We start from the raw sequence: 14,296 nt of genomic DNA, 5'->3' as shown, positions 1-14,296 counted from the left end.
CTAGGAGTTAGCCATACATCAAGCCCAGTTGAGGTGTTTACAAATGCCCAACAGTGAGACTAGCAGGAAGGATCTTTTTGCAGTTGTTGGCCAACTTTCCAGTATCCTAAAGTCAGTGGTGTTGTTGGCAACAAACAACCAGATATTTTCTGTTTGAATAAATTTTGTCCAGAGCAATGTAAGAATTTCCACACTCATTGCAAAGTACTGGAAGACACAGGATCTACCCACTCTGGAAGAATGGCAGATGAAGGTGATGGACTATATGGGATTGGCAGAAATGACTGGCAGAATCCGAGACCAGGGAGAAGAGTCGGCGGAAGAAGATTGGAAGAAATTTAAAGACTATTTACAGAAATATTGCAAAATTAATGAATGTTAGAATGATGTCGGATAGAAATTAAGTGGTTTCCAGCTGTAATGCTTTAAGAGAATATGGAAAAAAAGGTTTAGAAATAGGTTAAAATTTATTGATAAGGATTTGTTGAACTAACAATTTGAATTGGAATACAAAAAAGGGAGGTACGAGGAGGTCTGGGAAATAAGTTAATGGAAAATAAGTAATGGAAACTGTGTGTTTTTAATTATTTTCATTTTTGTATTTTTGTTATTTTTTTCTTTTTTCTTTTCGATTTTTATTGTATTACTATTGAAAACTTTAATAAATATTCTTTAAAAAAAATCCACACCTGAACACCATGTTTTTGGTGGTCGCTGGTCTGCTTTTGGAATGACTGAAGTTTGGAAGAAGCTGATTTAATGCAGCAAGCCCAAATGGAAATGGAAGTCAGTATTTCCAGGGCTCTTTGGCCCTGTCAGCCGGGATAAGACAGGGCAGGGCGGCGGGGAGAGAGACACCAACTGTACTTGGCTGATTGCAATAGTAATCGTTGCAGAGCGATGTGCGTGTTGCCTCTAAAACTTTTGCCAAGAAATAAAACTGTACAGTTCTTTTGCATGACACTGTACATTTGTGTTGGCCCGGGTTCTTGATATGTATTCAGTACTAGGGCTAGATAATTTGTTAACAAGGCCTTTTTAACACTTTGGACAGATGCACATACTGTTTTCAATCTTCACGGTTAATTATTTGATTTTGTATTAGATGCTCGAACACCCTGACTCCTAATCACGCCTCATTGTTGGAAGTCCATTATATTCTAACTGTTTGAGTGCTCCCGTTGACCTTGAACTGACATTATAAGCTGTGTCTAATCTTTTCACTCTATATTTCTAATGCTTCTTTTCTTCCTCTTTTGCCCCCTCCCTTCTCTCTTTGTCTGATCTCTGATTAGCATCACAATGGGGCTGCCTCTGAGTCCAGCAGCTGACTCCGCCCGCTCGGCACGACACGCTCTCTCGCTCATTGCCACGGCCAGACCACCCGCCTTCATAACAACTATTGCCAAGGAGGTGAGCAAAAGAACTTTTCCAGGGCTCGCTGTGCTCCACTTCAGAAGGAACAATCGCTTCCTTGTTTAACAACAAGAAACATCTGGGCATTCACCATATATATATATATATATATATATATATATATATATATATATATATATATATAGTGTTAGTATATTTTATTGTGTGTACTGGCATACAAGTGCAATATGTACACGGGTTTTTGCATGTGCGTGTTTTGGACACACACATTATATATGTGTATAAAGAGGGGTGGAAAACAACCAGACAGTCCTTCAGCCAGGCTCCAAATCCATAAAGTCATCTGCAGAGTAATTTCATGTGTATATTTATTTGGGCCTCGGGCTCTGAGCTGATGACAATATTGTCAACTGTACTCAGAAACAGAACACTGTCATATATTTAATCATTGCTTTGTAACACTGCACTGTGACTTAGAGCCAAACTAGACATTTGCTTAGTGCATAGCATGCAGTTTCATATCTACTTCCCCACCCTGCACTGGTGGAAATGTGGGGGGAGGCATTTTTTACTTGCAGGTGTCATGCAGGGGGGAGGATGCTTTAGGGGCCCCCCAACTGCAGTTGGAATGGAAAGTCGCGTCCCCCGTCCCCCGCCATCCCTTGCTTGGGTCAAAGCCTTAGAAGACAAGTCCCTATTAAGAAGAAACAGGCTCTCAGGTGGGAGCTGCGAGGGTCTACCTTTCTGAGTATGGATGAAGGATATGATATAAATGGGATGAAGGCCCTTTGTATATATTCTTTTTCTTCCTTCTTTATCTTTTCTGTCTCTCTGTTTCTTGATTTTTCTTTCATCTTATTTTGGTTTTTTGTTTTTCTTTGTTTTTAGACTGGTTTGACTTTTATTGTATTTTCTGTTGAAAACTTTCAATAAAAAAGAAGGAGGAATGTCCCTATTGGCCATTCTCCTTCCCAGCACACTACCTTCCCAGTGGCATTTGCCACTCCATTGCTCATTGTCCCTCTGTACATATTCTCAGAGCCACCCTGTCTGTGTGAGAAAGCTTGCCAGCACACGCAAAGTACTGTATTTTTCCGTCTACAAGATGCCCCCATGTATATTTTGGGGGACTCCAATTTGATAAAATGGGGGAGATGGCCCAGAGTTGTGGAGCTCACCAGACGTGACAAAGCGTCTGCCCGGTAGCCACCAATAGTTGGCAAGCGCAAGCACAATTGATGCAGTGGAAGCCAATGCACAGCAGCCCTTGCCACAGCCACCAATCACCAATCCATTGAACGAAGTAGCAGCCAATCCAAAGCAGCCCTTGCCGCAGCCACCAATCACCAACACAGTTGCCACAGCAGCAGCCAATCCAAAGCAGCCCTTGCCGCAGCTACCAATCACACACCCAATCGCCGCTGACAACCTCCTGCACACGGCTGCAACCATTTGCCTGTCCCCCCTCTGCACTATCCGTGTACAAGACGAGCCCTGATTTTGAACATTATTTTACAGTAAAAAAAAAAAGGTAGTCTTATACACGTAAAAGTACAGTGTTTACTAATCCATACTGACTCAGCTTGAGAATTCATCCTGAGTTGCGAGCTGTCATTTTGACCTGGTTGCCAATTATGCACCAAGCATGAGACTTATTCCTGATCAGTTTATCCAGAGTCAGGACTGTTAGCATTGTGAACATCCTCATTCGCCCCATGTACTTTGCAAAGGAGGAAGTCATAAGGAAGAACCCACTGATACTCATTATGAGCACTTAGGAGAAATAATCACTACCAATTAGAGCTTTCCTAGTACTTTTTTCTTTAAGAAAGAAAATCACTAAAGTCCTGTGCTAGTAAACATAGCTGTGACTTTATTGCCAGGAAATAAAGTGAGAATCCAGCAGAAAGGGTTAAATGTATTAATTGCTTGAGTTTCATAGACATAATACATATAATCTACAAATATGAGCAGATGTTCTTCATCCCCATTCTCTTTCATTAGTGTTCAGTGGGATGACTCTGTCCTTCGTTCTGTTACGCCTGCTTTCCATTTTAACTCCGATAGTTTTATAGAGAGAGATATAGTTACTGAATTAGAGAATACTGTGTTTGCCATGGCTTCTAGATCATTCCCCCCGTCCCCTCTCCCCCAGCTACCAGCAGTCCTTAGTGCATGTGGGGATTCACTGAATTAAAGCACATGCAATCTCATTGAGATTTCTTATTGCATAGTGTTTTAGATCTATGTGCCTTGCTAACCTGCAAGAGAGAGACAAACTGAAGACTTCAGCAAATGCCCCGTGAGTAGCAGGCAGGGCCAAGGATGGATATCAAAAAGGGAAGACATTGGTGCCCTTTAGCACACAAGGACCAGCAATGTGGAAGCCAAAAATCCAGGGAAAATTTTGAATGTAAGCATCCCTAACAATCCTACTGTTTTTTACAGGTGCACAGGCACACCGCTCTCCAAGCAAATACTCAGTCTCAGCAGAATATTCATACCAGTACGTTGGCTCGGGCCAAAGGAGAAATTCTGAGAGTTATTGAAATACTTATTGAAAAAATGCCTATGGATGTTGTGGATCTCCTTGTAGAGGTAAGGCCATCTTCTATGAGCCATGTTTGTGTTTCTTGTTGGGCAATTCAATGACATTTGCGCAGGCCTTTCAAGGTGCTGAAGGCGTTTGTGCCTATGTTTGACCTGGTTATTTTTTTAGAAGAAAAGACAAGTACGTTTTTATTGGCTCACCAGCTGGTAAAATAAATCAAAGCCTTTGCAAAGCACTTCGAGGAGGTAGTTCATGATAGAGAAGATGCTTTGCATTTAAAAGATCCCTGATTCAATCTCTGGATGGGGGGTTGGGAAAGAGCCAGTCAAAAAATTCAGCCCCAGCCAAAATACTGGCCTAATGTTGGCTGTATGCCTATCACATGAAGACTCCACTTGATAACTTGTACTTACTACTGCTATAGCGTGGTGAGCCCATTCACCTTGCAGTACTTCTAGCATCAGTCTGGAGAAGCCACGTTTCTTTGGCAGTCATCACAGCGCTTGATACAAAACACATACCACTGTTCCCCCAAACAGTTTGGAAAAACAAGATAATGAGCTAGAGAGGTGGGACAAGTCATTTCCTGGAGGCTTCTTCAACCTGGCCTCCTTGTGTTACCCATAGCAATGTACGCAGGTCATTTTGCATACACTTCATAAACTAGTTCAGAAGATGGTAAGGGGTGTCCAGAGTAGAATCAACTCAAGAAAAGGGGAGATGGCAGAAAGCAGAGATGGTGGAGAAGAGGGGACAGTAGATGAAGATAATCAATGAACTCAAGCCACAGAAAGGTTATGCAGTGGGGCAAGGAGAAGGTGGCAGGTAAAACAGGCTTTGTAGCTCACTTTTGTTTAGTGGAAGGAGTGACTGGTTATAGTTGTTGGTGACTGAGTGGGAGATGTTGGAGTGATTGGGGGGAGGTGTGGCAGTAGAATGGAATGAGTGACGCTGAATGAGTAGTAGGTTTTGTATGATTGCCTAAGGCAGAATCTGGGTGTGACACATAGTATTTTGTGAGTCAAGAGACTGCCTTCGCAAGAGGGAGACTGAAGAGGGACGGTATTCCTGATTCTAAAGATGTTTCAAAATATGCTGCTGTATTTTTGGTTTGGGGGTTTTTATTGTTCCGCAGGGATTCCTGGAGGGCATTTATGGTGCTTGGGTTGGCACCTCCCACTAGCTGTGCAGGCGAAAGTCTTTCTTCAGATTATCTCCCCAAAGAGGAAAGGGGCCATCCTGCCAACCAGACCAGCCCACTCTAGTGTTGTGGGTAGTGGGGTTGAGCTGAGCTCCATTTAAAAAGTTGGACTCTCTTTTTCTTGTCCATTAGTTCAAGTCATGCCCTCTGAAGCAGCAGAAAACAAGCTTGCTCCATATTTTATGTGATAGCCCTTCAGACATTTGAAGACGACCATCATACCTCCTCAGTTTCTTCTTCTCCAGACTAAACATCCCCAACTCCCTCAACCATTCCTCATAAGGCTTGGTTTCCAGACTCCTAATCATCTTGGTCACCCACCTCTGCACACATTCCGGCTTGTCAGTTGACCCTTCCTACGCTTAGTATTAAAAATTCTTACATTTTTGTTTTTGTATACTTAACATTTGTTTTAAAATTTGCTTATAGGTTATGGACATCATCATGTACTGTCTTGAAGGTTCATTAGTCAAGAAAAAAGGACTTCAAGAGTGCTTTCCAGCTATCTGCAGGTAGGGTCACAAATTGAAAAACGTGTGGGCACAGAGACTGGTGATGAGCAGATTTTGCAGCTGTTATAATTCCTATCCCTTCCTGTTACTATAATTTATTGGCATTAAGCAAATGAATTGTCTGTCCCAGGAAAATTACTTACAGGGTTGGATCAATTTACATTGACTCCTATTAAACCAAAAGCATGGACAGACGCTCATGGTTAGTACTAAGTTGAAAGTTCTTTGGAATAGCTCATAATGTGCCGGCTTTTGTTGGAGGAATGGGACATGGAGGAAGGCGTCAATTTCCTTCATGAGCACAAATCATCCCATGTCTGAGATAAGTCAACAGGTGCATGGTCAGCCAAGCCAGTTGCTATGGAAACAGCCCAGTGCCATTTATGTAAGTGATTAAGGCATGTCAGTTCATTAGTCAGTCAGTGAGTCTTGTGAAGTGAATTGAAGTCTGTGTTACATCTTGGAACTGCTGAAGCAGCAGAAATACTTTGTACTTGTATATATGTGTGTGTCTGTATCTGCAAAGCCTACAAGCTGTATGTATATATCCATCTACAGAATGGTATTACTGAAGCCTTATCTTCTGCAGTAGTCAACTATTTTGGACCTTAAGTTGCCTCTGTGTGGTGACTGGAACTAGGGGCAACTTCCGCTGAGTGGGTATCTCACCTCAGATTCCCAACAACTTTTGGGCATGGTGAAGGATCATTTCAGAAAACCATGCCCTCCTTTTTCAACTACCTGTTCTTATGGTTTGGGTAGCAGTGGCTATTATGCCCTCCACATGGCATAATCCAGATTGGAGTGAGTGCAGGGGGGAAAAGCAGGTTTTTCTATCTTCACTCTGGCATCTTCAGGGTAGAAAACATTCAAGAAAAACAGTGCCAGAAGTGGGGAAAAGCAATGGCTTCAAGATTGCATCCACAAGAGACATTAATACATGGCCATACAGCCTGCACCTCCCCATGCTATGATCTCCATAGGGCCCATAGGGCAGGTTTGCTGCCCAACCAGAGTTGATGTGAAAATCCATTTGTAAGAACCATGCTGCCATGTGTATCTTCAGTGTTAAAGTTCTATTGCTCCTGAAGATCTGCTTTAGAGGTTTTGATACGTACCCATTTGCCAAGACTATCAGGCTGTTGGGCACATAGAGCAGAGTCTTTCGAGCTGTGGTCCCTCAGATATGGATCTCAATTGCAGGAAGAATCAGACAGGCCTTATCCCTTGATAGTTTCAAACAGCCCTGTCACTTCCTGGAATAGCCAAGATACCTTCCTGGTGAACTGGTGGGCCATTAAGGAGAGCAGAGGAATTGACTTTGTATGAGCCAGCAAATGGGTGGCCCTCCCTCTACTGGCAGGTAGTTAGAAGAAGAAAAAGGCAGAGTTGAGAAGAGAGGCTGGACTAATGAGAGCTAGAAGCAAAGCAGCAAGCTGGAAAGACAGAGACAGAGCAATGTTTGATTTTTGTTTAAATCCAAGGCTGTGGCTATGGGGGAACAAGGCCTCTTGGGTCATTAATACTGTGGATCCCTCCATCATAGGCTCAAGTTGTATATATGTGTAAATAAACCACATATCATGAAGACACCACAGTGTGGTGGACAGAGAGCCAGTGTGGTGTAGTGGTTAGGAGCAATGGACTCGTAATCTGGTGAACTGGGTTCGATTCCCCGCTCCTTCACATACAGCTGCTAGGTGACCTTGAGCTAGTCACACTTCTCTGAAGTCTCTCAGCCTCACTCACCTCACACAGTGTTTGTTGTGGGGGAGGAAGGAGAATGTTAGCCGCTTTGAGACTCCTTAGGGTAGTGATAAAGCGGAATATCAAATCCAAACTCTTCTTCTCCTCCGTCATTCGAAAAGGAAACACGAACCTTGGGTAAGCGACTGGAACCCCTAGAATCTCACACCACTCAAAGATTGGGGCGCCATGCAACAATATTTAGGCTATGCAGGTTTCTCATGACAATGCTAGATTTTGAGCAGTATTTTAGAGCAGATGATTAGGCTAATATTGTCTGTATTTTGATGCGTATTTTCTAAGCTGCTTTTGGGAAGATTTTTTTAATTTTCAAAGTGGGTTATAGATCTGTTAAATAAAAGAGCACAGGTAGTGATTTCAGTGTAGCACGCTGTGAAAGCAAAAAGAGGAACGGCAATTCTTATAGGGTGCGTTACTGAAAACCTGCTCTGCATCACATACTTGAAATGCAAAGGCAAGGACAAGTTGGAATTAATGTGAGAAAACTCTCTATCCTGGAGGCATGTTTAATAGAGACACATTGCCTTTTAAATTGTGTTAAATAGCATGTATTATATCTTATTGTACGTAATTATGGCTCCTATAAAAATGATACAGCATTGTGCTAATGACAGTACAGATTAGCTTTCAGACCGGGAGAGATTTTTTTTTAATATGATTTTGCTTTGTAACTCTGGAAGGAATCCAAGTGGAAACTTTTGACATGATCCTCTTACTAAATATTTTAATATGATAATGATCTTCCTGCTATACTGATTAAATGCTCAATTGCATACCTGTTGTGATCATATAGTGCTGTCAGTTCGAACAATATCAAGGCATATTTCCTCCCCCAGCTGAGCTGTTATTTTTTGTTATTATAAGCCATGATAACAGCTGTCTCCTAAGTAAAGTGTGGAGACTAATGACAATTCTATTGTCCTCTTTTCAGCAAGGGAGGGGCGCTGGAGGCAAGAACACTAAAGGCAATACTCCAATAAGAACAAAAGCCATTCCAATAGGATTTGTTGTTAAGATTCCCTGTCCTTTTTGCTTTCTGCCACAAAGGTCTGTTGAGGGTCATGGTGTTTGACTGACCTATAGTCTTCATGTTAGCATGAGTTGGGGGGGGGAGGGGACCTATCATGGTCCTCATGTTCAAAGTAGGTTGGTGGTCACGTGCTCCTCTGCTCGCAGACCCTGACATCCCCTTCCCCATCTGTCATGCCCAGACATCACTTACTTGTGACCCCTCTCTCTGTGAGAAGACCCCTCATGACAATCCCTCTGTTGAAACATAGATGTTAGAGACTCTTTTCCTTCACACATGGTTCCTGCCACAGCTAAAGCAGATCACTCAGTAAGCATCTTTTAGACCAGAGGTTCCCAAACTTATTTGGCCTACCACCCCCTTTTCGGGGGGCGCCCCCTGGAAATCTACCTTCTTTAAGCGAAGGGGCGGGACCGGCATTGCAGCATGCCAGCCATTGGCCAAATACGCAGGCAAGCTGTGATCCACTTCCTGGGCCTGAGTGAAGCCAAAAAGGGTTCATCCAATCCTGGTAAACCTTCCCACCTCCAGCACAACGACCAGATCCAAAGTATTGGCTTAGAAAAGGCGTTCCTTCATGCATGGAGGAAATGTCTCTTTCACAGTGATGCCTAATGTCACCCATGTACAAAATCCAGAAACAAAGAGAATATGCTTTGATCAATACAGCGGTACTCTCACGTGCAGATTTATTAGATCCGTCTGTTATATTAGAACTCACAGATCAACGAATATTTGTGGCCACCCTGACAATTTGCCTTTCCTCTTCCATTCTTCTATTACAAGTTGGCCCTGGAGGAAGGCAAACTGTTGGAGAAGTAGTTATGGGGTGGGGTGGGGCTACTTGGAAGGGACAACCCCCTTCCCTCCCAAGTAGCCCTCCCCAACCTCCACCCCGCACACACAAAGAAATTACTGGTTTGCAGACTAATCTTCTCCCCTCCTTTTATTTGAAATTTTAATAATCTTTTAGACTTTGCCTTTGTTCTGGTCAACTTCATGTTCAATGAAGATTCCCATGCAATGTTGTTTACCAGAACTAAGGCTGCCCTGGAGCATCTTTTGCGGATCAAAGCAAAAAAAGTTAAATTGCAAAGCAGTTCAGCCGCATTGAGAAGTAAATTAGTTTAAACTCAAGGAAGCTCAATTCCTGGATCTTAATAAGGGCGAGCATCTCATTTGAGCAAGCATAAATTAGGCGCCTTGCTAAAACTGTGGCCTACACCTTATAGTTGCACATTGCAGACCTGATTTGTAGCATCTACATTTTCACTCTGCTTTTGTAACTCATGTATGTATGCTTCAGTGGTGGTGAGCCTCATATTTCATATTAATTGCTATCATTATCTAACTGCGCTTTAGGATTGCAGTGCACATCAAGAGGACAGTCAGCCAATGTAATCCACATCGGCTTTCCCACAAGTAGCAGTGGGGATGTCCCATTTAATCTGTAACGTAAATCATATAGGGATATGCATCTTCATCAGCTTTCTTGAATCATTTGTTGCACAGAACTCTGTGGGTCAAAACCAGTATCTATTGACAGTGTTTTATTCAGACTGATATCTTCTGATATTGTGGCTAATCTTGTATTCTGACTACTGTATGTGCCATTAAAATGCCAGACAGGGATCCTGCAAGCTGAAACAATAGAATAGTAGTAGAAATTGTGTTAGGCATAGGGTAATGTAGTTTTTGACATTTTGAAAATGTTAGGAGTAGCAAGGCCTCCTCTTGTTTAGGCCTTAATTCAGCAAAATCTTCAATACAATCATTACCATGAGTCTTCCTTTAAAAGGACTGGTATCACTGAACTGTAGTTGTTTGATATTTGGGATTAAAATTCAGTGAGGAGCTACAGCTGAAGAATCATTGAAAAGAATGGTAACAATATTGATGGAGTATCAGTGGAGGTGTTTATTCTAGTACATCCTTGGTTTCTCCAGACTTTCCCTGAGCTCTGACCTTGATTTATGTTTCTGAACCCCCCAATTTCCTGTTGTTTATTTGTTCCATGTGGTTTTTTATTTTGACTGTTGCTTTGGTTTCATGTTGTGTTTTTGTTTTGATGACATGGTTTTAATATTGTACACGGCTTAGAGTTTTGTTTTTTTAAAAGTGGCTTATAAATGATTTGTATATTAACTAAATAAAAATACAAGCGCTATAATTGTTTTGGGACAGGGAGGGGGAGGCAGATGGAGAGGAAACAGGAAACAAAATGCAACTCAATGAAGAGAGAAAGTCGATTCCTAGGAAACTGAAGTGAGGGGATTTGGAATGCCCTTGGTGACAGAGAGGAAGCCAGAGGAGAGGGAAAACACCAGGAATTCTGACCTTAAAGGTCATCATGAAAAAGGCTGTCCATTCAGCCTCAGGTCACAGTGAATCAAACGTAACAGAAGGTGTGCTTCAGGTTTCCGCTTATATGCCCAGTTCTTATTGCTTGAATCTTTCAGATCAGGTCTCCAGGATCCAATACCTGAGTTCGGTCAGGCTGCCCAACCTCATCTCCTAGAGTCAACAAAAGCATCAGCAGCCAGTCTGATAGGGAGAATGCAAGTCCACAGCATACCCCCCACCACCATGGAGACCTCCTTCTGACCTCTGTTTTAGAGCTCCAGTTTAACAGGGTGGTGAGAAGAGAGATTTCGGTGTGAGATTCCCTAGGCATCTTTAGCTGTGTGCACTGATTTCTGCACATCCCCATTTCCTCTTGCCAGCACTTGGCAGCATCTGTAGCCAACAAAAGGCTGCTTCTCGAGGGAGTACAGAAGTGTGAACCTAAGTGTTCACTTATGGTTGCACTCGGGTTATTGTAAATATTTGGAATCCAATCTTATTCACTCTTTAAATAAGCATTGCCTAGTTTCCCCCTCTATTTATTTGTAAAAATAGACAATGGCTTGAAAGAATTACCATAGAATGGCTTGAGTCGTGGCTTATTTTATTCCAGATAAAATAGCTGTTAAGCAAACAAGAGTGCCTGTGTCCCAACATCACCTTGAGGTTGATTATTCAAAACAAGTGCAAACATTGCCCTTTGCTATGTGAATTTATTTGCCATGGCCTGTCCTTCTCAAAGAGTCATATCATATGTCAACTTTGAAACTGTGACAGTTCACAAAACACAAATTCTATGGAACCTCTTAAGTATAGATGTATGAATTTCAAATTTATTGCTTAGCCAATTGGCCATTACAATGCAATAATTAGATCACCAATGACTGAACATGACCAGGCATTCACAATGTAATTGGCAATTCCAGATATAATTTAAATCAAATAATTGCATTAACTACAATTACTGATATGACAAATCAGCAATCTATCAAACCTATCAAAATCATTCATGTTAAGATAAAATCTTGTCCAAGATAGACATGTTTAGAATAAGTAAAATTAGCTAAGATAAACTTACTCTGAATGTCTATAACTGGAAAGTTGGCATTATGAGATAAAATCTATCATAATTCAAGAAGACCTAAGATGGAGAGTGGCAAATATGTAAATAGATATTCCACATTTCAGTAAAAGCATGTCAAAGAAAATGGATCATCTATTATTAGTACCATTGCATGCACACCATCTGAATGTTTGTAGCAAATATTTTTAAATACTCTCAAGACAGTGTGTTTTTAATTTATGCATTATATTTTAAAAGTTCTTATAAATTTAGTGGTCAACTAGCTTTAAAAATATATATATGTAAGAATGAAATTTTGGGAAACCAGCTAGAAAAATATTTTTGTTCCTGTTCTCTGAGGAATATTCTTCTGTATTGACTCTACTAATATTTTTGTTGTTGTAGTTGTAAACGATTCTGTTTCCCATCTTGATTGTCTGATGTTGGGCAAGCCGCATTTCCTTCCCTTCATTATTCTGTCAAGAAGCATTTTCAGTTATACTGTTTTCTTACAAAAATAAAAATATTGATATAGAGTAACACCAGTAAAAAAAAATACCAGCATGCAAGACCTCAGTGGTGGTGATGCAGAAAAACAGGCCTCTGCACCAGCTATTGCAAATTGTCAGGGGATTGTGCACACAGAAACACAGACTGAATTCATACGAAGCCAGAAATCCTGATTTAATAAGCTGGGAGATTCCTGAGCGGCATGCAGGTCCTTTGCAACCTCTTTGCTTCTTCCTTTGTGAACGTGACTGACAAAGTTAGGATTCATTATTTAACCATAGCTTTCTAATCTGTGCCAACCCAGCCTGGTTCAAACCAAGCCAGAATATCAAGCCAACTTTAAATCAGGGCTTGCTATCCCTGGTTCATTCTGAAGTCACAAACCATAGTTTTCAAGTTCACACGTAATAGGAAGATATGGTTAAGTGCTGGATCCCAACATGTTCAGCCATGCACATGGAGGGAGGAGCCAGGGGGCTGCATGCTGGTGCATGCTTTGCTTATTTTGCCAGGATGTTTGGCTTAGTATTGCATGTGAATATTGCCACACTGTTTTGGAAATCCCATGCAAGTAGCAAAAGCTTTAAGGGGTGTTTATTTCAACTGCATGAATTGATATTCTATCCTTCAGTATAAATATTTCCAGGATGGTTTAGAACAGGCTTCCTCAACCTCGGCCCTCCAGATATTTTTTGGCCTACTACTCCCATGATCCCTAGTTAGCAGGACCACTGGTCAGGGATGATGGGAATTGTAGTCTCAAAACATCTGGAGGGCCAAGGTTAAGGAAGCCTGGCTCAGAACAAAATAGAGAATTATAAAATCTTAAGACCTACAGATACACACAGAAAGATAAAACAACAGATTAAAAAACTAGCACCATTAAAAGACACTCTCCTCAAATTAAATGAGTATGAAACTGGTAGAAACTTATAGTGCTGATATATCCCAAGTAGATCTCTGTTTGCTGGACCATTGCCATGAAGAAGGATACGAAATCAAGAAACTCAGTGGTTCTTGGGTGTCACTTTGTCGTGTCATCATTAACAACCCAATGCCTTTTTGCGAGAGAAATTGCAAACGTCCAGAATGCAAGGTGAACTGTTAACACAGCCCTACAAAATTGCCCCCAGCTTTATATTCCCTTATAGGTTACTCTTCGTTGCATTTAGCTTGGTAGTGTCACAGATTGTGCAAGGCTGCATTAGAGCGAAACTGCATTCCTGTGCACAGAAGTCTTTGCTGGTGCAAACTGTGTATGAAATTATGCTCCCCAAATTCTACTCAATCCCAATCAAGTAAACACAGAGCCACCTGTTGCTTTCTCCCTAATCTATTGTTGCACACAAAAAAACCACAAACTGCAGCAAAGCAACATCTTAGAATCCTTTTCATTTTTGTTGCCTGTGTTTTGTTCGGCCGTATTAAATAATTTGGACATCCTTCTATGCCTCAGGCATCAGAATTCCTTAGACTAAAACCTCCTTGCTCTTCAGAATCGCCTTTTCAGTACTGCATTGTGTTTTGCCCCCCACTGCAGCTGAAAAATAAAAGATGCCAATATTTGCATTATAATCTATTCTTTTCTCATCATATTCTTGTTTTCATCAGGAATTTGTTTCTCCCTCGTACCATCTTTCCTGGAAAGAAGGTTGGTTGGGGCTGTTTGCAATACTGTGGTACCTCGGGTTACATACGCTTCAGGTTACATACGCTTCAGGTTACAGACTACGCTAACCCAGAAATAGTGCTTCAGGTTAAGAACTTTGCTTCAGGATGAGAACAGAAATCGTGCTCTGGCGGTTCGGCAGCAGCGGGAGGCCCCATTAGCTAAAGTGGTGCTTCAGGTCAAGAACAGTTTCAGGTTAAGAACGGACCTCTGGAACAAATTAAGTACTTAACCCGAGGTACCACTGTACTCTTCTATATCTATCCCTCTTCC

General features: G+C 41.6%; 1 protein-coding gene across 4 annotated transcripts in view; it reads left to right on the top strand.

Annotated features, from left to right (window-relative positions):
• WDR7 (WD repeat domain 7) overlaps positions 1 to 14,296 on the top strand; it is a 216,620-nt gene that overhangs the window by 153,381 nt on the left and 48,943 nt on the right. For all 4 annotated transcript variants that reach the window (XM_081929554.1, XM_081929553.1, XM_081929556.1 and 1 more), the window contains 3 exons: positions 1,296 to 1,413; positions 3,826 to 3,975; positions 5,559 to 5,641. In XM_081929554.1, the coding sequence (XP_081785680.1) occupies positions 1,296 to 1,413; positions 3,826 to 3,975; positions 5,559 to 5,641 (351 nt within the window). The remainder of the gene's footprint in view (positions 1 to 1,295; positions 1,414 to 3,825; positions 3,976 to 5,558; positions 5,642 to 14,296) is intronic.

This window comes from Podarcis melisellensis (assembly GCF_964234715.1).
Source record: "Podarcis melisellensis genome assembly, chromosome: 11".
Classification (NCBI taxonomy): Eukaryota; Metazoa; Chordata; class Lepidosauria; order Squamata; family Lacertidae; genus Podarcis; species Podarcis melisellensis.
The sequence above is the reverse complement of the archived record's forward strand: the minus strand, read 5'-3'. Positions and strand labels throughout refer to the sequence as shown.